General features: G+C 37.7%; 1 protein-coding gene across 2 annotated transcripts in view; it reads left to right on the forward strand.

Annotated features, from left to right (window-relative positions):
- The first annotated feature begins 19,062 nt into the window (after window positions 1-19,062).
- The window catches only part of VPS13A (vacuolar protein sorting 13 homolog A), a 214,879-nt gene continuing 206,946 nt past the window's right edge, over window positions 19,063-26,995 (forward strand). Inside the window, exon 1 of one of the 2 annotated variants that reach the window (XM_090274190.1) lies at window positions 19,063-19,350. In XM_090274190.1, the coding sequence (XP_090130316.1) occupies window positions 19,251-19,350 (100 nt within the window). In that variant the 5' untranslated portion in view covers window positions 19,063-19,250. The remainder of the gene's footprint in view (window positions 19,351-26,995) is intronic. The other variant, XM_090274189.1, reaches the window with a different exon arrangement.

The following is a 26,995-nucleotide window of genomic DNA, read 5'->3' on the forward strand; positions in this document are numbered from 1 at the left end:
TTATTTCATAATCACTGATTACAGAAAAAAAACCTCAAAAATATTTACATTGCTGCTCCCCACCCCCCAAAAAATCAAGAGTTTAATTTAATGACGTGTAGGAGATTTTCCTAGAAAGTTTTCCTGACATATATCTCATTACTTGCACTTCCAGGTGATTGAAAGGATGCAGTACACTTAAAAAGAGATGGTTCTGCATAAATGTGACTTAATCATAAAATAATAATAGTAAATGTTTACCATTTTGTTCATGTCCTGAAGTCATTACATTCTATTTAGAAATGTAAAAAATATTTGTATCTTTTACAAAGAGTAGCCCTCAAAGCTAAAATTAAATAAATAATCCGTGTTTGGTGATATATGTTAAATTTTATATCTGTGTTATCAAGGAATAAATTAAGACCTTTGCTTTACTATTTCATGTAGTCAAACTTTTATTACAATTTTTTCAAAAGGGAGTAACCTTGCTTCTCAATGTGAGAAGTAATGGGCGAAGCAAATGTAAATGACTTGTTTTTGTTTACACAATTCAGGGAAAATGCATGAAGAAAATATCAAGTCTGAAAGTGTAAATTAGTGCCCATGTCTGGCCAATATTTGCTGCCATCTTCTGGCGAAAAGAGAAAGATGCCAGAAATGGACACATGAGTGGTTTGTGCTTGTAAAATTCCTGTACATCCTGGCTTTAGAGCCAGACCCTTCTGAATGGCAGAGGGGAAGAAAGAGCCAGGTGGCTGATGGGCTGCCTGCCCGCAGGGTAGAACTATGTATTTGCACTGGTCCATGGATTTTTGTCACTTAAACCTTCATTTCAAACTCCTCCTCCCTCAACTTTGATTACAAAGCAAAGAAATCCATTTCTTAAAAATGTTGCCTCCCAGGAAAAATGGCTCTTCTTGGTCAAAGATCGCAAGCTGGAGGCTAGATACAAATTACAAAATTTAGACATAGCCCTGGCTGGTGTGGCTCAGTGGATTGAGTGCCAGCCTGCTAACCAAGGGGCCACCAGTTTGATTCTTGGTTGGGGCACATGCCTGGGTTGCGGGCCTGGTCCCCAGTTGGGGGTGTGCGAGAGGCAGCTGATCGATATGTCTCACTTTCTCTCCTTCTCTTTCTCCCTCTCTTCCCCACTCTCTAAAAGTAAATAAATAAAATCTTTTAAAAAATTTAGACATAGAATTTTATTAAAATGTGGATATTGATTTTAAAATGGGTATGTCCACATAAAAATATGCATTTCCAGCTTCTCTTGGAAAATTGGAGCATCGGACCACACTGGACTCTATTTCAATCAAATCTTTTAACACCTGGTATCCCAGGTTTCTAATCAGCAGGGTTTACTTTATTATTAACAGAAGAAGTATAAAAACTAGCTCAATAAAGTTCTCCTCAGTGAATGTCTTTTCCTCCTTTGGACAGGTGCCATCTTAGGTCAGTTCTCCTGGAAAAGAGAGTTGGAGGTGGAGATTTGCATGTAGGAAGTTCACAGGGAGGCTCTTGGGAAGAATCCCTATAAGGGAGCTAAGGACATGGGATTGGGCAGACAGAAGCTGAGTGGCAGGGTCATTTTGCAACAGAGGGCTCAGGCAGTTCTGTAGAATGTCTGCATCTGAGACCCCCTTTTAGGAGATGTTCTCTACTCAAACAAGGGAACTGAGTTTTTGTACCCTTACACGAACCACTCACTGGAGGTAGGCTGTCCCTGAAGAGGAGACATAAGCCTGTAGGAGGAAACATTCTCCCACCCAGGGCAATGCTCAGAGAAGGACTAAAAATATTCCTGGCCCTTCCTTGTGTGCTCTAGGATTAAAGATAGGGCACGTTCACACCATTCCTAAGATTAGCAGCTGTGAACAGCCACGCTGAGTAATAAATTCAAGGTGTCCTGATCTTTTAGGTGATGAGAATGGTGACTGTAAGGGTGAATAACAAAGATCATTCTAAACACTGAATTTGGAGGGGCAGGTGTTCAGGGCAAAGAGATACCCCTAACAAGAAACAACAGGGACAATGTGGCAGGTCTTTTCTCAAGGCAGGTGCTCCTGGCTGCCTCCCTGCAGTTTTCCTAAGACCTTCCTAATCCTTGACATGTCCCTTACATCAGTGGTGACTGGCATAGGCCCCTCTGGCTTTCCTTGCCATGCTCCCGGCTGCTCTGCTATCCAGCTGCCTTAATGATTCTGGTATCAAAACAAAAATCACTATTGACTTTCATTAGTTTCAAGATCAGAGCTAACAGAAGTAGCCTGTTTCTTAATCAAGGTATGCTTGCCCACCATATGGGTGTTAATCATAGTTCTGTGTTAATTCACTGATTTAAAATGAGAGCAATTGAATACATCTATATGCTTTCTGCTGATTCTATGCAATGCTCTTTAATTGCTTTCATAGACCTGTTTAATGGCTTCTGTAACACTGAAAATAAACCTTTAAAGTAGATCATCTGGGAAACAGAAATTTAAAGATTGAGGAGGAAATTATGGTTGAGTTCATATTGATTTAGTACCCAGTTTCTTAAATCATGATGAAAAGGAAAATTTCAAAATTATTCATACATTAAATATGATAGATACTCTGTAAACACATAATTTAATCCTTCACAAAGATTGGGCTTTAGTAAGATTGAAAAATAAACTCAATTAATAGAGTTCCTTTATACCAACCAAGTGCAAATACTTTCTCAGAATTACATGGTGTTGAATGAAATTCTTGAGGGAAAAAATATTCAGATGGGTTAAAATATATTAAAATTATAATTCTAACAGCATGTTTTATTTTTATTGGTTCCTGTTTAGGTATTGTTATAAACATATAGGAATGTATAAGAGTTAAATGTGCAAGGATTATTAATTGTATAATCTGTCTCCTCTGACTAAATAAAATCAGTATAATATACCTCGTAGAATTGAGTGAAAATGCTCCCTGAGAACAGGGACTTCAATTTGTATACTCAGCACCCAGAACAGTTTCTGGCACATAGCTATAGGTAGTAATAAATATTTGTTGAACAAAAAAGGATTGATGGTGAAATCAGCTGCATGGGGACCAAAACACTTTGAAATATCTCATAGGGCTTGAAGCCAGGATGGTTAATGAGATGGCTAATTAAAACACAAAGTACAAAGAACTGAAAAGAGCACTAGGAAAGCTCAAGGCAAGGGAAGGTGTTCTTTTTTGAGGATAGAAACTCCTGGCCCCAAAGGAGAGTCCCTTGAATATTTCTGAGAGAGAGAGACATAGTCACCAAGCAAGATAAAAGTCATTTAATCCAGAGATGCTTGAGTCCATTGAAATAATTCAATCCTCAAGACAGAACTTGCTCTTATTTTTTTGAGGACCTGACTTTTACATCCAAATAACTTTTTAACATTTAATTCAGGTTTCCTCCTATCTGGGCAAGTTGTCTCACTGCTGGAATCCCAGCAAAGTCCTTGTGCATTTCCTTTGGTAGGGATCAAGTCTCTTCTAGCCATTTCATCCACTCATGTACAACTACTAGCCACATAATGTGGAAGAATGCCCAATTCTGATCAACCATCTTGTAGAAAAATGGCAGACATGCTTATTTATATCTGTTTTTTCCACAACCTGAGTCAGCTCTGATCCATTTCTGTGAAGCCGTCCTGACTTCCCCAAGCAGTGTTAGAAGCTCCTTCTTCTAGGCTCCTGTTACACATTGAACATACATCCATGATGAAATATTGTAAAATAATTGGTTATGTCCCTTTTCTCCCCACAGATTCAATGCTCCTTGAAGGAAGAGTGTGTCTCTATTATCTATATATTTATAACTTGACACAATTGACTTTTGGTAAAACATTCATTAAAGTAGACATTAGTCTGGGGTACTGGCTCTCTGGAGGATTCATGGACCTCAACATACTTGCCAGTATTAGGAGGAAAGATCGGACATGTTCAATCTATCCTTAGAGGATATGTTAACCAACACTTCTAGAAGTCAACAAAAATACTTTTTCCATTGAAACACTTCACTCACCCCTTCCAGGTGATCTTTCCTCTCTCTGTCATACAACCCACATTTCATTACTTTAGATTGAAACATATGAAATCACTGATTATCAACTATTTACCTAGGAAGTACAACAGTATCATATGCCTCAAGCTAATAGTATCAGGGAAGATAGAAGGTAGAAACCTATTAATCCCTCTAACGTCTCAGAGATACCACCTCATCCTCTTGTGAGCTTTGGGTATCTTCTGACATATAGAACCTTTTCCTCAGAACTTAAAGTTTCCATATGACTCACGTTTCCTCATCATTTTGTACCAGGAACATCACTTGGGTAATGTAAAATATCAGTAGATTTATCAAGATTACAGGGGGGAAAGATGAAGGCTAAATATTCTGAAACAAAGAAAAATGCAGATTATCACTGGGTGGATTTGTTTAAAAGATAGTGAACTTGATGATGTCAGAGGACTGTTACCATTCTTAATCTGATGAACATGTGAGGGAAACATACTAATTAATATTGTGACATTAAGACATTATAAAAAGCCAAAGAAATAGGGGTGTGTGTGTATATTTCAATTTTCGATTTTATAACTTCTGACAATTATAATTATTTTACAATGAAATTCCCTAGCAAAAAAATAGGAAGAAATAAAAAAGAAAAAAGAAGCAGCGGGACTCTTTCTATTTAAAAAAAAGAAAAAATTAATTAACCCTCCATTTGTGTTTAATGCAGTAGAGTGGCTGCTAGGACCCCTTGAGAAAAATTTGTCAGTGATTGCACTGACCGCTCTAAAGTGACCAAATTGAAAGGGGCCAGTCAAGCACGGAAATATCAAGTACCCGGCTCACTAATGAACCTCAAAGACACATTCCTGTCACCAGAAACTATATCCTGCAGACAGTAGTAGGCAAAGCAAGGGGCAGGACACAAGAGTTTACTTAGTGTCAGGACTTTGGCAAACAAGTTGTTGAAGAGAGAGCTTGAGCTGCCCTGGATCCTGCCAGGGCTAAGGAGGTACTAATGCTGGGAAATGGGGATTTAGCAACAGAGGGCTCAAAAGAGACTATTGTCATTATAACCTACATCCTTTGGGCTGTATCCATATTCCAGGGAGGAGGAAAATGAAGACCTGTGAGTTGCATGTATAAATCTATTAGAAAAATCAGAAACCTCCTGTTAGCTTTTATTTCATTTTGTGGTCTTCTGAAATATATTGAACATTTTGAAAACTAAATCATGACTACAAAGACTTTATTAAAGAATCTACAAAACAGATATGATAATCATCTTTGGAAATGCAGTACTCTATTTAAAAAGGTAGAATATTTAGGAAAATGGAAGCATAGCACACTCTCCTGGCTCAAAACAATATGAATTTGCTTCACTCACTTGTTTCTCAATGTAAAAAATGTTTCTTTCTCTCTCTTATTTAAGGTTATTTTTCTGATTACAAAATCAATAATGCCCATTGAAACAAATTCAATCATTAAAAACAAACAAATCAAATACTCAAACATTGTCCCCTAATTTTACCACCTGGAGACAACCATTGTTACATTCTAGTGTAAATTCTTCCAGACTGCTTTTTTATATAAATGCTTACAAGAGCTGAACAAATGTCTCTGAAGTGCTTAGCATGCAGCAAGTGTTCAAAAAAGAGGTCAGCTATTTTTCTACCAATCTTTTAAATTTAACAATATTCTAAATACATGTCCTTTCAATATATATATATATATATTCGCTCAAATACAACTTGCATAGTAATTCCCCCCATTAATGGATAATGAGTGCTATTTTTTACTTTTCTCTATTATAAACTTCCCAGTAAACATCCTTATTCTTACAGATGTTCATATATGCCACCCCCTTCTAAAAAAAACCTTATAGACTTGTATGTAACTCCTATTCCAAGTCTTTAATCTCTGGCTTGTCACTGTTCATTAGTTTCCTCATCTGTAAAAGTTGATGATACCATCTGCTTACAAAGTTGTTGGAAAATTAAATACTATGTTTATAAAATGCCTACTATAGTGCCTGGCTCAGAGGTAGAATTCAATCAGTGGTATATTTTATTAAGAATAATTTACCAAAGGTGGATATAATTAGTCCAAGTTGAAGGCTTTTGATATACATTGTCAGATGTCTGTCCAGAAAGATTATAGCAATTTCTATCACCATCAACAGTTCATCATTTCTGTCAGTCTTGTAGGTATTTTCTTTTTTAAAATTTATATTTATTTTGTTTTCTGAAAACTCCAGTATCTTATATAGTTATAAGGCATCTATATCCTGTCACTTGCGCACTTTTCTACCAGAGTTCTTTTACATTTATAAGAATATCTTGCATTTTAATAAAATGACCTGAAAACCTTTTCCTTAATTTATCATTTACTTTTAAGTTACCTTGCAATACTTGGCTTTAGTGTCATGCATAGAAAATCCTCCAACATACCAAGATTATGTTATTCATACATATCTGTTTGTTTGTTTGTATATATACATAGATACATAATCAATTTTCTCAATTATGATATAGATATTCTAAATATTTATTCCTGAGAGAAGAGTGTTAAAGGTTTCTACTCATGGAATGTTAATTTCTCCTATATTTCAAACAGCTTATGTATTATGATCCTACTTAGTTTGGAGCTATATAATTGCTCAAACTTCTCTGTAGGTTGTACTTTTTAACCAATAGAAAACATTTCCCTTTGTCTTATTAATTTTTTTACTTAAATGCTAGTTAATTTTACATTAATATTAGCATCTTGAATTTCTACTGAATTTTCTTATTTTAACTTTGGCTATCCTTTAATATCAATGTTTTTATGTCTTTTTTCTTTTAGAGGCATATCTTACAATACTACATAATTATTTTGCTCTTTTACTCACTGAGCCTAATAAGGAGGAATTAACCCACTTATACTTACTATAGTGACTGATATGTTATTTTGAGTCTTGTTATTTTATATTTTGGCTTAATATGTTTTATTGTTTTATTCTTTAAAAATCCTAGTTCCTTTGATATATTGACCATTTAATTTTTTCACCTTTTATTTTTCTATGGTATAATTAATAGATATATATTTTGTTTCTCTTATCAATTCTATTAATGAATACTTTAAGCTTTTTTGAAATGTATTTGACCCACTATTTCTCAACATTCTATAACCATTTCTCCTACAGAAATTAAAAAATATCTTTCATATTCAACGCAGTATTTCTGGTATCAAGAGAGGAAGAATAAAATTAATTTTTTTCTCTTAGAAACAATATTGTAAATAACATTTTACTGTGATGATAATCATAACAACTATTGTTTTCATGAAGTTCTCTGGGTGTTAGGCACTCTGCCAAGTGCTCTACATATTAAATCATTTAGTCCTCAGCAAAACTCTGTGAGATAGGTACTATTATTATCCTCACTTTACAGATAAGGAGACAGAGACTTAAATAATTGTAATTCATACTGTACATATCCAGGTACATTATGCAACTAACCTGTGTATCTACCACTATTTAGATCATTTCTCTTTTGACACTGACATTTTACTGATTTTTTACATCCCTGGTAATTTTTAATTGGATGCTGGACACTGTGTTGTTATGTTGTTGCATTTCAGGATTTTTTTTTTTTTTTTGGTATTGTTTTAAAGAGTATTATACAGAGAACCCAGAAACAGACCCACACAAATACGTGCAAATTCTATTGACAATAGGGCAAAAGCAATTCAATGGAGGAAGGATAGACTTTTCAACAAATGGTGTTGGAGCGATTGGACAGCCACTCTGGAAAAGTCTGACAGCTTCTTAAAAAACTAAACACCAGATTACTACACTACTGAGCAATTGCACTCATGGGCATTTGTACCAGAGAAATAAAATTAACATTCACACAAAAATATGTTTATAGCAACTTCAGTTATAATGGCCCAGAATGGTAAACAATTGAGAAATTCTTCAATGTATGACTGGTTAAACAACCCATGGTGTGTCCATGTCATAGAATGCTACTTACTCAGAAATAAAGAAACACAAAGTACTGATACATGAAGCAACATTGATGAATATATACTGAGTGAAAAAAAAGTTAACCCCAAAGGGTTACATACTGTATTATTCCATTTATATAACATTCTTAAAATGACAAAATTAGGAAATGGAAGACAAATTAATGTTTGCCAGTGTTTAAGAAAGTTATTTAGGAGGGAAATTGGTATGGCTATAAAAGGGGAACATGAATGATCCTTGTGGTGATGGAAATGTTCTGGATCTTGACAATATCAATGTCAACTTCCTGGTTGTGATATTGTACTATAGTTTTCCAAGATGTTACCACGGAGGAAATTCACTGTATTGTCAGGATTTTCTGTATTATTTCTTCTAATTGCACATGAACTACAATTATCTCAAAATAAAAAAGATTTTTACAAATCATTGTTAAGTGAAATGTCATTTATGGTGTGCCTGTGGGATAAGTAACCTACCTATTTCCATGCCATTGAATCTATCCTTATATAAACTAAAAGATAGACCATCATAAAGTTATTACTTAAGCTGTAACATACGGCCTACCTATCCCAAACAGATATTTACTTGTCACATACAATGCTGGATGCTAGGGTTGTGGCAATGAACAAAACATGAATTTCCTGCATTCAGGGAGTTTGCATTCTAGGGGAGGGTATACTGTATAACAAACCAACCCTAAATGGTGTCTTAAAGAACAAGCATTATTATTAGAGTTTTCCAAACACAAGACTGAGAGTTAGCTTAACTAGGCCAGTTGGGGTTACTGGGGCAACTTTTGTGACTTGGTACTGCCCCCTGTATTACCCATTTTCTAGTAGCCTAGGCCATGTGTGTTCTCATTGCAATGACCACAAGGGAGAGAACAAACCCAACTGTGCAACTGCTTTTCAAGCTCTCCTTGCTTCGCATCTGTTAATACCTCATTGACCTAAACAAGGCACACAACTGAGCACAGAGTCAAAGATTTGGGTTGGATGCACCACCCATAATATGAAGTTTAATGACAAGCTAGAAATGGGCAAACTAATAGAGCCAATGTTGAAATTATTACAGAGAGAGACAGAAAATAAACAAATATGTATTATGAGAGGTAGTGATAACTAGTATTACTGGGGGTGAGGTATGGGTAGAAAGATGGTTGGTGCTATTTTTGATAGAATGGTCAAGGAAAGCCTCTTTGATTAGGAGACATTTGAAGAGCGACCTTAACGTGAGGAAGGATCTTTTAGGGAATTTGAGGAATAGAGGCTACAGGAATAACAACAACAAAATTAATGAAACAAAAGAATAAACCTGTAAACTATAAACTTGTACTCCTTTCAGCTAATATGGTTGAAGGACTGCTTTCATGCGTTTCCAGTATTGAAAAGACACATGAACTTCCTTTGCTGCTCCCATTGTTTACAGGACTGCTAGTCTGATGATGGAATCAATATTTCTGCTGAGGTGCTCACCATGTTTGTCTTTTCATACCAGATGTAATAATGAAGTTTATACAATTAAGGAAAAATTCAAATAGTTTGTATTGGGCATTGCCACTAAAAGATAAATTATAATTCTACACCTAAGTAGTTTGAACCTCTTCAAAGACAAGCTCAAATGTTTGACGTAACCAGTGAGAAGAACTAAACTTTTGTTTAAGAACTGATCCATTAACAATAAATGTTGGGAGAAAAGACAAAGCTGAATATCTATTCAATAACATAAAATTGCAATCAAATATTTTTAAAAATATATGAATTTTCATGAAAAGTAATAAAATATTTAATATGTTATAATTAACACTCAAGTGGGAGAAAAATCAATTCAGTAGTTAAAATGTGGTTAAAATGTCATAAATGAATTATTAATTTTGATTTTCTAATCTGAAGTTTAGTTGAAAATATATTTAGAATTTATTTTAGAAATATGAGACTTAATTTATAATCACTATCGTTTAAAAAGAGAAGTTTAAAAATTTATTACTTCAATTTAAAGACTAATTTGGAAGAACTTTATGTCAAAAATTCCACTAGATGGTGCTCTTATAACTTTCTCTAAGGGAAAATTGAAGCGTTTGAATCAGTAGTTGATGTCTGACTCAGCTAATTTAAAGTTAAAGAAACCAAGTTACTGCATCTGACTCAGAATTTCCTTGGCTATAAGAAGCACAGTGTATAATCTAAGAAAACTAAAAATGTGATAACCAACTGATGGAGACTACTTTTATTAGAAGTGGAAAAATACCATTACTTTCAAAGAAGAGATTTTTGTGCACTTTGGAAAATAAGATCTTATAAAATGTGAACATAGAAAATTTTAGACATTACTGCAGTAATTGTTGAATTAAGCTAAATATTTTAAATAAAAACACACTGCCAATAACCTTTATTTGTTATTAAAAATCTATTCTTCACCTGTGATTGTGATACTACATGTGCATTTTATATATACATATATGATATATGAATTAAATATATAAAATTCATAAGCTATACATGACATGACAAAATTATTAAAATATTAGAGCATATTACAACTTCTATATCACATGTGTTGTGTACATGTATTAAGACTGGGGAGCGAGGGATTTGCTTTTTCAGAACCTCACATACATGCTTATGGTGTTATAGTGGTATATCTTGTTGAGATTTATAGAAGTACATAAAATTAAAAAGGAGTTACATATATAGTTTCTTCAATATCTATTTATAGATGAGCATATTTCCAGGCAAGTGGTTGTTAAGTAAAGAATGCAGGGACAAACTGTGATGAAAGCAGCCAGAAAATAGAATATGTGGGGGTGACTGTTTGGTTTATTTCTGGATCAGTTAAGAGTGATATTTTATTGTGATGATAAAAGCACATACTAGGGCGCCAGCGCAAGCTGCGGGCGCCAGCCGACACCTGCGGATCTGCAGGACCCGGTGGCGAGCCTATGTCGGCGGGGCACTGCACAGAGGGCCTGGAGTTCCCTGGTCCGTCCTGTTGCTGACGTCGTTCCTCATTGCTGGGCTTTTGGTTGGAATTCTACTGAACCCGGTCTGTCGGCTTAGAAAATCGACAGCTTTCCTGCGGTCAGTCTTCCCGTTCATGAGCACAAAGGAAGAAGAGGAGAGAGAGAGAGAGAGACAGAGAGATAGGGAGAGAGAGAGAGAGACATCGATTGGTTGCTTCTCATATGTGCCCCAACCAGAGCCTTCCAAATGGTTAACCTGTGGAGTCTTTGGGAGAGCTGAGTGGGAAGTGTATGGGAACCACTGCTCCCTCTACGCTCTTCCCTTAAGGTGTGGCTTCCTGATGTGCTGCCTACATACCCCCTGAAGCCACGGCCCCGGGGCCCACCCAGACACGGCTCACCTGAAGGGCTGTTGGTTGATGGACCGTCTGAAGGATGCTCACCCAGTTGTTTGGACCTGAGTCCTGTTGTTCTGTAGCCTCTTCGCCCTAAGCCTGTTCACCCGAAGGCTTTTCATGGGAATGCTCTTTACCCGAAGAGTGGTCACCGGAAGGCTGTTCACCTGAAGGGTTTTCTTGCGAAAGCTGATCAGCAGAAGGTTTTTCGCATCCAGCATGCTCACTCCCAGCAGCTGGCTCACCTGCACCAGGCTCGCGGTCCCAGAAACCTTGACCTGGACAGCAGAAGCTTGAAACCTTCAAGCCTCCATGGATCAACTTCAAAACTCTGCACTGATCAGAGCAGTCCAGTTGAGTGTGGTTGTAATGCCACCCATCTGGAAGAGATGAAATTCACGTTCAGTCTGCAGACTACAGCCACGTGCACCTCTGGGCAAGGGCCCCCTCAGCCTGGAGAGCCCCTCACAGTGCCTGAGGTCAGGGGTCTGCTCAGCACAGCACAGCCTGGCTCAACAGCATCACCTCCAGCATATCCAAGCAGATAAAGACCACATTACTACGAGAAACTGAATGTGGACTTTGGAAAAGACCCTGATATGGGGCATCCAAGAGCAGTGAAGAAATACCGTGAGCCGAAGCTCCCAGTGCTGAGACACTGCTCTGGGAAGTCTAGAACCTCAGAATCAACTTCATGTTTGCTAACAATGGGCTGTGCTCTGAGGTTCTCAGCTTGGCCCTCCAGTAGCCCATAAAATAGGCCAGTGCAGGCTGTGTTTGGCACATGCGAGGCTCTCTGTCCTGTTTTTAAAACATTTTATTACCAAAATAGCATATACTCCATAATAAAATTTAAAAGCTAAAAAAAAAAAAAAAAAAAAAAAAGCACATACTAGGACAAGAAGAGCTTAAATAATGCAAAAATACAAAAATAATATGAGCACTTATTGAGTTAATGAACCCTTATTGAAAATGAGTGTCTGTTTCAATATCAAAGGAATTGTGTGTATGTAAGTTCTTGGTGTCAACATGATTTAATTTTCTAAAACACAAACATACCATTGGTAAATATAAGGTTCAAATTTGTTAGTAATACTTTGATATTAAAATCTACTCTTTTAAAATGACGTTGGTTAGGCAGCTCTTAGTTGGTAAATCAAAAGATTTTGCAAGAACACCCTAGCTGGCATGGCTTGGTTGGTTGGGCATTGTCCTGTAAGGCAAAAGGCTGCCTGTTCCATTCCAGTCTGGGCACATGCCTGGGTTGTAGGTTTGGTTCCTCATAGAGGCAACCGATCCACGTTTCTGTCCCTTTCTTTGTCCCTCCCTTCTCCTCTCTCCAAAAAATCAATAAATATTTTTAAAAAAAGACTTTGCAAGTACTCCCTAGTAACTGAATTTGATTTTCTCAGTTTTCATCTTTCCTGACATCTCTAAAATTTTGATGTTGTTGATCACCCCTTCCTCCTAGGAATCCTTCTTGGATTTCTGTGTCCTCCCACTTCAAGTACGTACACTGACTCCTGTACTAGGCCTCCACTCTCATGTCCATTTGACTCTCCTCTAAATGAGAACGTTTCTTCACTGTTCAATCTGAGATCTGCTTTTCTCTCTCTATGTTTCTTCACTTGCAAGTGTCATCCACACATTGAGTATGGATAATTACTTCTTTGTAGGGAGCTCTTAAGAATCCATCTCTTGTTCTAGTCTCACTGGGACCTCATTTCTTAATTTATATCACTAGATAAATCACACTATGTCCTGGATACTTTTCCCTATGTTTCAAATCTTATGGAACTACCCAGAATCTGAACTCTTCTTTATCTCCTATAAAACCAATACCTTCTTTTTACATTTTAGTTATTATGAATGACACAATCTTGAGATTATTTTATTTACCTAATCAGTTTCCAAGGCTCATAAATTCTACCTTAAGACCTCCATTTCATTCATGCCTTTTTATTCAATTAAATTGTCACGATCTAGTTGAGATCTACAATCATCTCCTGCCTAAATCTTGACAGTAGCCTCCTGGGCTGCTCTCTAACTCTGAAAGTTCCCACCCCATTTCATCCTGATGTTAACCTAAAGGTGAAAAAAGGTGAAATAAGAGGCAATAAGCATTTATTTGGGATCAAGGAATTGCAATTCTGAAAGCACAGATTCAGGCAGAAACCCAAAGAATGGCTGAAGGATGAAGGCAAAGGGTTTTTATGAGAAAAGTAAATAACTAGTTACTTGGCTAGAAAAAAGAAATCCCTATTGGTGTCAATAAACCGAGTTACTCTTTACATATACATGGTTGGTTATTGATTCTACCTTCAGATAGAGAATCCATAATCATCAGTCCTTATGGTCAGAATATCTCTTTTCCTGCTGGCTTTACAAACAGTTGTTCAGAGCCAATATTGGGTTGGTCCAGTTCAAGGATCTGGCCCAATTCAAACAGTCCAAAGATTCAAGGAGCAAAATATGCAAGACAGTTCCTCTGGAATGGCTGCTCTGGCTCTATTTTAAAATGGCTCTTCTTATGCCAACTTTCACACTGATCAGTGCCTCTTATTTGAATGTTTCAGATTATTTGCATTAATAGATGGACTGGGTAGGATAGGTAAGGCAGAGTGACAGGCTGGCCTTAGAAGTACACACTGAGATCACACACACACACACACACACACACACACACACACACACAGGATCACACATCCTCCAGTTCAGTCAGTCAGTGGTTCCCTAACGGGGGAAAGAGAATAAAGGCAGGAATTTTAGATAGTTGTCAATACTCAAAAGTTCAGATAGGCAGAGAGTTTGTATCTGGTAGGACTTACAAATTCTGTCTAAAAAAAATTAGCTCAGGAATTGGGAACTGGACTGAAGAAGTAAGAAAGGGGCTGACAGCAGTGGATTCAGTTTATAGTGAGTCACCTAATCCCACTGCTCCTGCACCAAAGAATCATTAAGCACAAACCCCTAGCACTTCATATGTCTCCTGCATCCTTCATTGTGTCCACCGCACACTTCACTGCCTGACCTGTTCTTTTTTTTTTAGTATATTTTATTAATTATATTGTTACAATAGTTCCAATTTTTTCCCCTTTGCTCCCCTCTGCCCAGCAGCCCCCTTCCCCCAACAAACCCACCCCCCACCCCCAGTCCATGCCCATGGGTCATGCATACAAGTTCTCTGGCTTCACCCTTTCCTATATTATTATTTTTTAAAAATAATAATTAATTTTTTATAACAATAAAAATTAACAATCCCTCCCTCTCAGACTTAAGACCATTTATAATCTTATAAAGGACAGTGGGCGAAGGTCTCATGCTCCTCTAGCTGCTTCAATCTGGGCATGCCTGACCTGTTCTTAATTATCTCAGCCCTTGATCCTTGGACTCATTACCTTATTGACTGGCAGCTCCTGCTAGTCCTGACATTTTATTTGATCTCTGACCCTGAGTCTGGCTTCTGTCCTCACCCACAATTTGCATTTACTCTCTTTGATGCTGCTGCTGCTTCCTTCTCTCAGCCTAACATCTCCCCTCACTCATACTGCTCATACTCAATTGTAGACCCTGACTCCGCTCCAAATAAAAAAGATACCTACAAGAGAACTGTTAACAAGGTATAAAATTGTTAAGTAGTTAAAGAGTGAAGAAAAGAGCTCTGATGTACCACCCAGGTAGTTGTTGCAGGAACCCCAAGCATTGAATGAGCAAAGGGACAGACTTGGGAACTTAGAAGAGGAGCCCCTGGACTGAAACTCAGACCTCAAAGAAGGGGGCTACTTGGCTGGGTGTTTCTTTCAGGGGAGACAACGAGGTTGGTTCTACTGCCTCTGAGATGGTGCAGTGATGCTAATTGGGCAAGTTGGGGAGAACAGAGGTCGGATTCAGGTGCTGCTTAGGAACTGCTGATGTCTGGGTGAAGAAGGGTTGCTGGGGTGATGCTCACAAGAAAAGGAAGTAGACAGGAAACCCCAAAAAGAACAGAAAGAATCAAGTCCCTTCTTCCTCCTCCAGCCCCTTTACTGCCCCCTCTTGGCAGAGCCCACCTAGAAGCCAGCTGTGGAAGATGAATGCGGTTAGCCCCCTCATCATAGAGCAGAATATAGAAGGGTAGGTAGGTTTGGCGTTGATTGACAATAATTGAATACGTGGCAGGTATGCTTTTCCTACCTTCCACAAATATGTGAGTGCTCAACCTGTTCTAGGCACAGAGGATAGAACCATGAATAAAACAATAATATTAATTTATCTTTGAGTAGCTTACATTATATTATATACATTGTAGCGGGGAGAGAGAGATGGATAAGAAGCAAATCAGTAAAAAACCCAGCATGTTAAGTGCTAAGTGCTCTGAGGAAATATAAACCAGGGAAGATGGTAGGAGTCCTGAGGAGTGGGGAGAGAGCAGGTATATTTTAACCAGGCTGTTCAGGGAAGGGCTGAAAAAAAGACAAGACCAGAGACATAGGGAGTGAGTCATGCAAATATTTGAGGAAACAACATTCTAGATAAGGGCAGGGTAAAGAGGAAGGCTGGTTAGGCAGGGTCTTATCTACCATTGTAAGGGCTATGGCCATTACCATGGTGATATGGGAAGCTTTGGAGCACATAGGTGACCAGATTTGACTTATCCTTTTGAAGGGTCCTTCTGGGTGTTCTTTTGAGATTAGATTGGTCTCCCTGGACCTAGATTCCCCTCAGCGCTGCCAAAGTGATGGGGGACTCAAATGTTGGAAAATTTTAGTTTCAGGTAACAGCTAATAAGCTTTGTAATTAATGTATGTAAAAAGTTATTGTCTCAGGAACTGGAGGTACGACCTACCTTGACTCCAGGTAAAGATAAGCAGTTCCAGATGAAAGCATGCTGCAGCTTTTATTTGATTAACCTTTTCCCCATATTCCAAGCCCCTTACCTACACTTTTCCTCCCCTTATAAAAAGGGTCCCTTTATAATGGAATTTAAGACAGTCTGTTATGGTACAGACCCACTGTCTTCTCAGATCGTCGACCATCTGAAAAAAGCACCTGTAAAGATTCAATCCCCATCTCTGCTTATGGGTCTGGTAGATGACAGGCAGCATGAACACTGGCTTTTCCGGTTTCAAAAGGGACTTTAATTCTGGACCTAGAGTCTTGTCTTCCATCTGCATCATTTCTCTCTCCTTGTACCTGCCTATCACAGCACTGCAGTGGTAGGCCCCAGCCTAGCTTCCAGTGTCCCTGCTCCTGGGGCTGCAACTTCATTCCACAATCACAGCCTCTGGGGTTCTGTTTGGTTTGTTTGTTTGTTGTACCTGCTGAATAGTCTCTCCTTGAGTGGGTCTTGATATGTTAATCTACTTCTCTGATGGTGGCTTCATATTCAACATTTGTTCATTCTTTCAACAATATGTATTGAAAACCTATTATGTGTCAAGTGCTCAAGTAGGTACTGGGGATATAAGAATCAACTAGACACATGAGCTCTCTATTCTGGTAGTGGCAGTGGTGAGAGAGACAAATTTAAAAACATGTATGGAAGATAATTTCAGAGACCAGTAAATGAGATGTAGATCATAAGGTGCATATGACAGTGTGATTGCTGGCTGGTTGAAACTGAGAAGTCAGGAGGGACCTTTCTGATCAGGTGATATTTGGAGAGCAACCGGAATGACAAGCAATCAGTCATTTGAAAATCTGGGATCAGCAAACACTGATGAACATCAGCTTTTGGGACTCCTTTTTATAGGGAGAAGTGCTCAGTCATTTTAGATACTTTGAGCCAGAGGACAGTGCTCGAAAATTCCTTATTATACATCTTTCCCTTTTACTGGGGACCACAGAGTAATTGATATTTTAATATGTTGTGACAGATCCTTTTCCTTCTCGAGTATTTTACCAAGTACCTTGCACAGGGATATTAAAGCATCATGTAGAATCTCAACTTTCAGGCTACTCTCATGCTCAGGGGCACCTCCTGTTAAGCCCCAAGTTAGCAGAGCATTTAAAAATTATTTCAAAATAACTATAGATTTACAGAAAGTTGCAAAAAAATTTACAGGGAGGTCTCATGTACCTTTAACCCAGTTTCCCCCAATTGTAACATCTTGCATAACTATAGTGCAGTATCAAAACCAGGAAATAAAAACATGGGTATCATCAATGGAGCTTATTCAGATTTCACCAATTTTATATGCCTTCATTTGTGTGATTGTGTATATAGTTTTGTGCATTTTATGCAACCACTACCACAATCAAGATACAGAAGTGTTCCATAAACACAGGATTCCTCCCTGCTATCCATTTGTAGCTACACGCATCCCTCCTCCCCACACCTAGCCATTGGCAACTGCTAATGTTTTCTATCTCTATAACTTTGTTATTTTAAGAATGTTTTATAAATAGAATCATACAGTTTCCACTCAGCATAATGCCCTGTGATCCACTTAAGTTGTTGTATGTATCAATAGTTGATTACTTTTTATTGCTGAGTAGTATTACATGGTATGGATGTACTACATATAATTTGTTTAGCTATTCATCTGTTCAAAAACATTTGGGTTGTTTCCAGTTTTTGCCTATTATGAAAAAAGCCATTGTAAACATACATATACAAGTTTTGTGTATACACCAGTTTTCATTTTTCTGGGATTATGATCAGGAATACAATTGCTGGTATGTATGGTAGACACGCGTTTTATTATTTTTTTAAATAGAAACTGTCGAACTGTTTTCCGGAGTAACTGTACCATTTCACACTCCCACTAACGCATGAATGATCCGGTTTCTCTTTATCTTCACTAGCATTTGGTGTTATCACTTTTTCTTTTTAGCCATTTTGATGGGTATGTATGATAGTGATACCTCATTTGTGTTTTTGTTCATTTCCTCAATGGCTAATACTGAACACATTTTTATGTGCTTATGTGCCATGTGTATATCCTTTTTAGGAAATATCTGTTTATGTCTTTTTTTGAAAGTTCACACACATCACTGTTATCAACTCTCCAAGGCTGGGACCTCGCTCACAAAATTCAGTTAGCTCTAACCCCTGGGCTAACTCGCTAACTCCTAATCTGAAGAAACTCTTGATACGATGAAAGAGGGCTCCGCGTTTTTCATTAAACGAGTGCCATCTCAGATGCAGGGATACGGGCGTGCAATAGCAACCACGAGTTTATGATTTGCAGCCCGGGAAGTTAAATGACCTACAGTTAAGTCCTCGCTAGGCACTCGGCGAGTAGGGGAAAGCAGTTACGGTTTGGCGGGACCCAGGTAGCCAGGAGCCCCTGACTCCCAACCTGTAACAAAGGCAGGGGTGCTCCCTAGAACAACCATCGCGCCAACTCCCGCCTAAAAGCGAAAAATCCACCCCCGCCTTATGAAGTGCAGGCTCTCTGGACCCACGTGTTTGGGGGGGAGGGGTTCCTTCTTGATAGGGGGTGGGCCTTCCCCGGCTGGGCGTAACCGCCCCGCCCCGCTCACGGTGCCGGCCTTGACTTTGGTCTCCAGGTGGGGGCAGGGGCGGAAAATATCCGGCAGCTCTGGCTACTGTCCCCGTTGCCAAGCGATGTGGGTGGAGACGGGCCCACCAGGAAAAGGAGTGGGGACCCCCCCACGAAAAGAGCGAGCGTCCGAGAGCTGGTGGCGCAGTCGGCTTGCTTCCCTCTCTGCCAGGCTCGCCCGGGTTGGCGCCTCGCCCCGCCCCCGTCCTCCAGCCCGAGCTGCGCACGCGTCGCTTGAGCGACCGCCTCCTCCTCATGTCCGGCCGGAGGCGGGGCTGCGCGTCCGGCACGGGTTACGCTAGTGTCGGAGGCACCCCGGAGCCCGTGGACCGAGCCGGTCTCGAGGGAGGGGTGCGGTAGGGCCCGCACAAGAAGAAGGTGCGTGGGGTGCCGGCCTCCGTGTCCACCGCGGCTGTGGAAAATGGTGTTCGAGTCGGTGGTCGTGGATGTGTTGAACCGGTTCTTGGGGGACTATGTGGTGAACCTGGACACTTCCCAGCTCAGTCTGGGCATCTGGGGAGGTAAGGAGACCGCCGCTCTCCCTCAATCTTACCTCCCTTGCGACCACGTATTGCTGGAGCCGGGCCCTACCATCTTGGGGCTTCATGTCCGTGGCTTGCCGGGCGTAGACACCTGCCACCACCCTTCTCGGGGTCAAATTACGTAAAGCGGGTGGCAGTTTCGGGCCTCCGCCCGCGAGTTGTTTATTTTTTGTCAGGAGGGGATGGGGTCGTGGATCCTGGATGAAGAGGCCCCCTTTCCCCCAGCCGAGCGGCCGAAGGTGCCGTAGAAGACTCGAAGGGTCTGGAGTTCAAATTCCTGCCCTCGTGGTCCGGCTTCAGCTGTATTGGGCGAGGGGCACAACCAGACGCACCTGGGCTTGGTCTTATCCCTGTCATTTCTCCCCCTTGGCTGATGATGGACAGCCCACGGAGTGTCGCACGCTGCCTTGCACGTGAAGGCACGAGGCTGTCACCAGAAACGCCGCCTTCCTTCCCCAGCTTCCGTGTATGGCCAAGCCGTGATATTTTCTCGGGCCACACCACCCAGACTCCGGGTTGCTTGCCTGAATGCGGCTGATAAGAAAAAGCGAAACTAGTGTGTAATAACTCCAATGGTTGGTTGTGTGTTTTCAATTCACAGCCTGACCTAGGAATCGGTTACGTTTGTAAGGGTTTGGGGTTTTGTGGGTCAGCGTGAATGACTGAATTTTTAAAGAAACGAGGTTGCAGGTGTGCAACATATCACACCTGCAAAAGACTGGGATGCACCTGCGCGTAACATTGCCCGGGTAGTGAGGGACCGAAGCTTTACTTTGTATCTGTTTACTGTAGTGCTCTAACTTAATAGCAGCCTCATGCTTTACTTTGTATCTGTTTACTGTAGTGCTCTAACTTATTAGCTGCCTCATTTTTAGCTCTAACTTATTAGCTGCCTCATTTTTAGTGCTTCCATCTGTTTTTTTATTATACCCTTTATTTTAAACACCCGTTAGAAAATAGATTTCTTTTCTTTATGAAATGAATCTCCCAGGCCAAAGTTTGACTTGATTTTTTTTTTTGTGTGTGTGTGTGTGTGTGTAAAAAGTATATAGTTTTTTAAAAAATGTTTTATTCTTGAATATGCACACACTTTCAGGCTTCTTCTAAAATACTTGTCTTTCTTGATTTTTGTCTCTGATGACATAGGTAACTTAGTTTGATAAAGAAGACTTAAGAAAACCTCTTCTTGTTAATTACGAACGTTTGTACCTAGAACGATGATAGAGAATGGAACTACAAGAACTAAGAACATAAGTGTTAGGTCAGCATCTCTGACTAGTACCAGAAACTTGCTTATTGTTTAATCTGTGCTGCTTTTCATTTGCAAAGTTAAAATAACAAAACATGTCTCCTCCTACCTCAGAAGGAAGCCTTGAAAATATTTTATGGTGTACTTTGATTTCTCTTGGAAGTTTGCTTCTATATGCTAGGTGGAGCTTTGTGTGGAGTGTGATTTATCCCAGGATTTGTTTTTTTAAAATTTACATACAATAAAATCCACTCTAGTGATAATGCAGTTCAATCTGTCTTGACAAATGCAAAGAAGCATGTAGCCACCATCACAGTCATGATATAGAAGAGTACCAACAAGACTTCCAAATTTCCCTTTACTGCCTCTTGGCAATCCATCCCACCCAGTCCCTACCTCTCCTCCTGGGAACCACTGGTCTGTTACCATCTCTCCAGTTTGCATTTTCTAGAGTGCCATATAAATGGAATTATATGGTATATAGCTTTTGGGGTCTGGCTTCTTTTACTTAGTTTTACTCCTTTCACTTAACTTCTTATGTGAAATGAATTTTGAGAGTCATTTATGTGTTGCATGCATCAGTATTTCATTCTTATATATTTTTAGTAGTATTTCTGTTGTATGGTTGTGCTATAAATGTTTATCTGTTCAGGGTTCGAAGGACATTTCAGTTTTTGGCAACTATGAAGAGCTACTATAAACATTCATGTACTGGTTTTTGTGCGAACATAAATTTTTATTTCATTGTGTGAATACCTAAGAGTGGGATTTTTAGGTCATACAGTAAGTGGATATTTAATTTATGTGAAGTTATGGAACTGCTTTTAAAGTCGCTCTAGCATTTTGCAATCTCACCAGCATTGTGTGAGTGCTGAGTTGCTCTACAACCTCACTAGCACTTAGTATTGTCACTTAACGGAACTTTTTTTTTTTTTTTTGGCCATTCTATTAGGTGTATAGTGATAAAGCATTCTAGTGTTAATTATTTTCATTTCCTTAGTTATTAAAGATGTTGAGTTCCTTGTTCTTCTTTGCTCTTTGTGTCTTTCTGTTGATGTGTCTCTTCAAATTGTTTGCTTATTTTTTCTTTTTCTACTGATACTTAATTCACATATTAAATTCACCCTTTTAAAATGCAGTTTTCACCCTTTTAAAATGCAAAGTGTTTTTAGTGTAGTCACAATATTGTACAACTCTCAACATCATCTAATTCTAGAACATTTTCAAACCCCAGGTAAACATCATACCCATTAACAGTCACTACAAATTCTCTCATTCTTCCTCCACCCTACCTCCAGCAACCACTAATCTACTTTGTTTCTATAGATTAGGATGTTTCTATGGTTCTGGACATTTCATTTAAATGGAATCATACATGGCCTTTCATTTCTGGTTTCTTTTAACATATTTTCAAGGTTCATCCATGTTGTAGCATGTATCAGTATTCATTCCTTTTTATGACTGAATAATATTCCATTGTATGAATGCATCACATTTTGTTTATCCTTTGTTCATTTGATGGACATTTAAGTTTTCCTACTTTTTGGCTTTTAAGAGTAATGCTGCTATGAACATTTATGTACAAGTTTTTTTGTGGGCATATTTCAAATTCTCTTGGATATATACCTAGAAGTGTAATTACAGAATCAAAGAACTTTTTAAGGAGCTGCCAAACTCTTTCCCAAGTGTTTGTTTTCTTATTGTCCAGTGTTGAAAGTTCTTTAGATATTATGGATACAAGTCCTTTGTAAGATATGTGATATGAGAATATGTTTTCTTACTCTTCCAAGTTTGTCTTTGCAAAGCGAAAGTTTTAAATTTTTATGAAGTCTATTTGATAAAAATTTTTGAGTCATGCTTTTCATGTTATCTCTACAAAATCTTTGCCTAGCCCAAAGTCATGAAGATTTTCTTCTAGAAATTTATAATTTAATATTTTACATTAGATTTCTGATCTATTTTTTGTATAAGGTGTGGTATAATTGAAGACTGAGATTCATTTGTTTGCATGTGGATGCAAATGCCCAATTGTTCTAGCACCATTTACTCAAAAATATTTTTTCTCCATTGAGTGTCTTTGTACTTTTGTAAATATCAGTAGACTTTATATTGTGTGAGTTTATTTTTGGATTATAGTCTCTTTCAGTAGTCTGTGTGTCCATCTTTTTTATCAGTACCACACTCGTCTTGATAATGACCTGTATAATAAGTCTTGAAATCAAGTAGTTTGACACCTCTAACTTCGGTGTTTATCACATTTTAAAATAACATGTCAGTGTTTTATGTGTAGAAGATGGTTATATTTTGATAAATGAAGCTTTAAATAATAGCTGGAAATTCTAAAAAATCTTGAGACTTTAAAAAGTAATATTTTATGAATTTAGAGGATTAAAAAAGCTTTCTTTGAACATTTTAATAACAGAAACTAAATAGATGCTGCCTAGGAAAAATGTTAAGGTTATAGACTTACTATTTTATGATCTAATATCAGAAAGACCTATTAGTTTTAAATTTATGCTTATGCTTTTGGGAGACATCTCTGTAATAATCCAGCTAATTTCACGGTTAGTATATTAATTGTATTAATTAGTATTCAGGAGTCACATATGGTTCCAAACTTAATTATGGGTAATATGGTGAAAATTTGTTTCTGAGTTAGATTTTTGGAAATTAGAATCCACTTTTCCTTAGAAACATTGTTATATATGAGTGAAGAATTTCCAAAAACATATTTAATTATAATGTTGGAGAACGGTGCTACTATACTGGGTTCTGTAGCGTAAGTAGATTAAATGCTGGAAAGTATTAATTTGGGGGAAGGGGAAAGATAAATTCAGCTTTATCTCAACTCTTGGCAAATGTTGATGTTGGTAAAGTATACTTTTTCTACACTACTCTTTACAAATTTCCACTCATATATCAGCTACTCAGGGAGGTGGTAGTACTTCATAGACTCATCTGAGATTCATCTTCCAACTTTCTAAGGCAACCTTAGCATTTCACATTTCTTTTAAGAGCCAGGCTGCATTTTAGTATATGTCAATTTTAACTAAATTAAACTGTTAATATATAGCTAATTAATTTATCTGGAGTAGGACACCAAATCTTCCTTTTATTTATTTTTTAAACAAATGACTCAGGATTGCAATGCACCACTAGATGCTTTTTAAGAGTACTTCGGGGCAAAAGTATTAGAAATTCAGAGTCAGAAGCAGTAGTAAGGGTGGCTTGTGTGATAGAATTATCATTTGTAACACACGGAGCACCTGTACTTCATAGCCTCCTCTTATTACAGTAGTCTTTCCTTATCCACAAGGTATATATATGTTTGAAGACCCCCAGTTGAGGTCAGAAACCACAGATAGTACAGATCTTATATATACTGTGTTTTTTTCTTGTGCACACATACCTTTTCACTTAAGGAATCATTTTACGGCTTCTTTTTGGCAAAACTGAGCTGTCAGTATCACTGTTCTTGCACTTTGGGGCCATTATTAAATAAAATAAGGATTATTGGAATACAAATACTGTGATCCCCATACAGTTGATTTGATAACCTAACTGGCCACTAAGAGACAATAATGGGCCAGGAGCATATACAGCATGGATACACTGAACAAAGGGATGGTTCCAGGAGGGTAGAAGCAGGACTCAGTGAGATTTCATCATGCTACTCAGTGCGGTGCACAATTAAAAACTTATGGATTACTTATTTCTAGAATTGTTCACTTACTATTTTCAGATCATGGTTGAACACTGGTAACTGGAACTGCAGGTAAATGAAACCGAGGAAAGTGAAACCTAGGATAAGTAGGTACTTCTGTGTAGTCTTCCTTCTCCCTCTTTCTATTATTTTCTTTAAAATGAAAATACTCGGACAAGTTTGCAACTTTTTTGTTATGTCTGACCTATGTATGTAACATTAGAAGCTCAGATTTGTTTTTAACTAATTTGCATTTCTGTTTTTAAAATGTTAATCTTTCAGTGTTCTTTTTATAATAGAGTTTTATATTCAATGGCCTCTTACTGCTTCCCCCAATGTACCAGTGGCTCTGTAGGAAGATCAGGATTTACTCAGGGCACAATTCCTGATTTTAAGGCATTATCTTGTGTTAGAAGAATACTGTGGAATTGCACAAATGATTGTTTAGTGGTAATTATTAATTTTAATTTTTAAAATTTTAATTTTACCTTTATATTCTAAGATAATTTCATTGAACTTTAGAGCTGGAAGGGAACATTTTGTTTTGAAAAGTGTTCAAATGTACATCAATGTTATAAGGTTTTACAGACCATAACCATATACCCATAATCTGGATTCTACTATTAACTATGTATTAACAGCTTTACCTAGTTAAAATTGACACATAGTAAAATGTACATATTTAGTCTACAATTTGATAAATCTTGACATATGTATGCTCCTGGGAAACTATCATTATGATCAAGATAATGAACATATCCATCACACCCAAAAGTTTCCCTGCCCCCATCCCCAGATGCATCCAATATTCTGATTATTTTCTGCCATACATGTATCTATTCCTGATATTTTTTTCAAGATTGCTGAATTTCATAAAATGATTTTTCTTTATCTGTTGGTATGGTCATAAGATTTTTCTTTTTCAGCCATTGATATAATGTATTACATTAATTGATTTTTGAATGGCCTTTCCTTTAATTTCTGATAATTGTCTCTTCTCTTTTTTTCCTTATTTAACCTGATTAGAGCGTTATCAATTTTATTGACCTTTTCAAAGAACCAGTCTTTGGTTTCATTGATTTTTCTCTGTCGGTATTCTGTATTGAATTTCATTAACTTGTGGTCTATTTAGTATTTATGTTTACATAACATTTAAGTTTCTCTTTTTCTAAGGTCCTGAGGTGGAAGCTTTCATTATTGATTTTCAATATTCTTTTCTAATATATGCATTCAATGATGTAAATCTTCCCCTGAGCCCTGCTTTTGCTGCATATCACCAGTTTTGATAAGCTATATTTTTATTTGATTCAAAATATTTTAAATTACTTTTGAGATATATTCTTTGACCTAGTGTTTATTTAATAATCATCACATATTTTAGGCTTTTCCAGCTTTCTTTCTGTTATGGATTTCTAGTTTAATTCTCTTGTGGTCTGAATGCAAACTTTGTATGACTTCTATTACTTTAAATTGTTAAGGTATGTTTTATGGCCCAGAGTGTGGTCTATCTTGGTAAATACTCCATGTGAACTTGAGAAGAATATGTATTCTGCTGCTGTTGGGTGAAATGCTCTATACATTTCAGTTAGATCCCTTTATTTTTAATTTGTGTGTTTATGTTAAAGTGGATTTCTTATAGACACATTATAGTTTTTTTTTGTTTTCTTATCCACTCTGTCAAGTTTCTTTTTCTTAATTGCTATGTTCAGACCATTAACATTTTATTAAAGTCATTATTGATATAGCTGGGTTAATAGATTTATAGCTATCATATCTGTAGCTCTTTTCTATTTGTTGAATGTCTTTATTAGTGTTTAAAAATCTTCCCCTCTTTTTCTGCCTTCTTTGCTTTTAATTGAGCATTTTGTGTGATTTAATATTTTTCTTCTTTTAGCATATCAGTTATACATTTTTAATTTTAAAAATGGTGCCCTAGAATTACAGTATTCCTTTAATCTAATTCCACTTTAAAATAACACTATACTGCTTCAGAGATAGTGGAGGTACCTCATAACAATATTCTAATGCATCCCCTCTATCCTTTGTAACTTTTTAAAAAATATGCTTTATTGATTATGATGTTACAGTTGTCCCAATTTCTTTTCCCTTTGTTCCCCTCTGCCCAGTGATCCCACCCCCTACAGTTGTTCCCCCCCCCCTTAGTCCATGCCCATTGGTTGTGCATGTAGTTCTTCTCAACATCTTCCTGTCTACTCCACTCCCTCCTGCTGTGCTTCTTAATTCCTGTACCATCTCCCTCCCTTTTCCCCCTTCTATCTACCTGCTGACCTCCCTCATAATGTTCTCCATACCTATAATTCTTTTCCCACTCTCGTTGCCTAATTAGTTTGCCTTTGTTTTGGTTCCCTAGCTTCTGCTGTTGGTTGGTGTGATACAGTTTTCATTTTAATGTTCATAGTTTTGATCCTCTTTTGCTTAAACAAGGCCCTTTAACATTTCATATAACAGTGGTTTGGATTTGATGAACTCCTTCAGTTTTACTTTGTCCTGGAAGCACTTTCTCTGCCCTTCTATTCTAAATGATAGCTTCACTGGATAGAGTAATCATGATTATAGGTTTTTGCTTTTCATTACTTTGAATATTTCTTGCCAGTCCCTTCTTGCCTGCAGAGTTTCTTTTGAGAATTCAGTTACACATAATTTTCTTCTTC

This window comes from Furipterus horrens, unplaced genomic scaffold, assembly GCF_987537825.1.
Source record: "Furipterus horrens unplaced genomic scaffold, mFurHor1.1.pri manual_scaffold_4, whole genome shotgun sequence".
NCBI lineage: Eukaryota > Metazoa > Chordata > Mammalia > Chiroptera > Furipteridae > Furipterus > Furipterus horrens.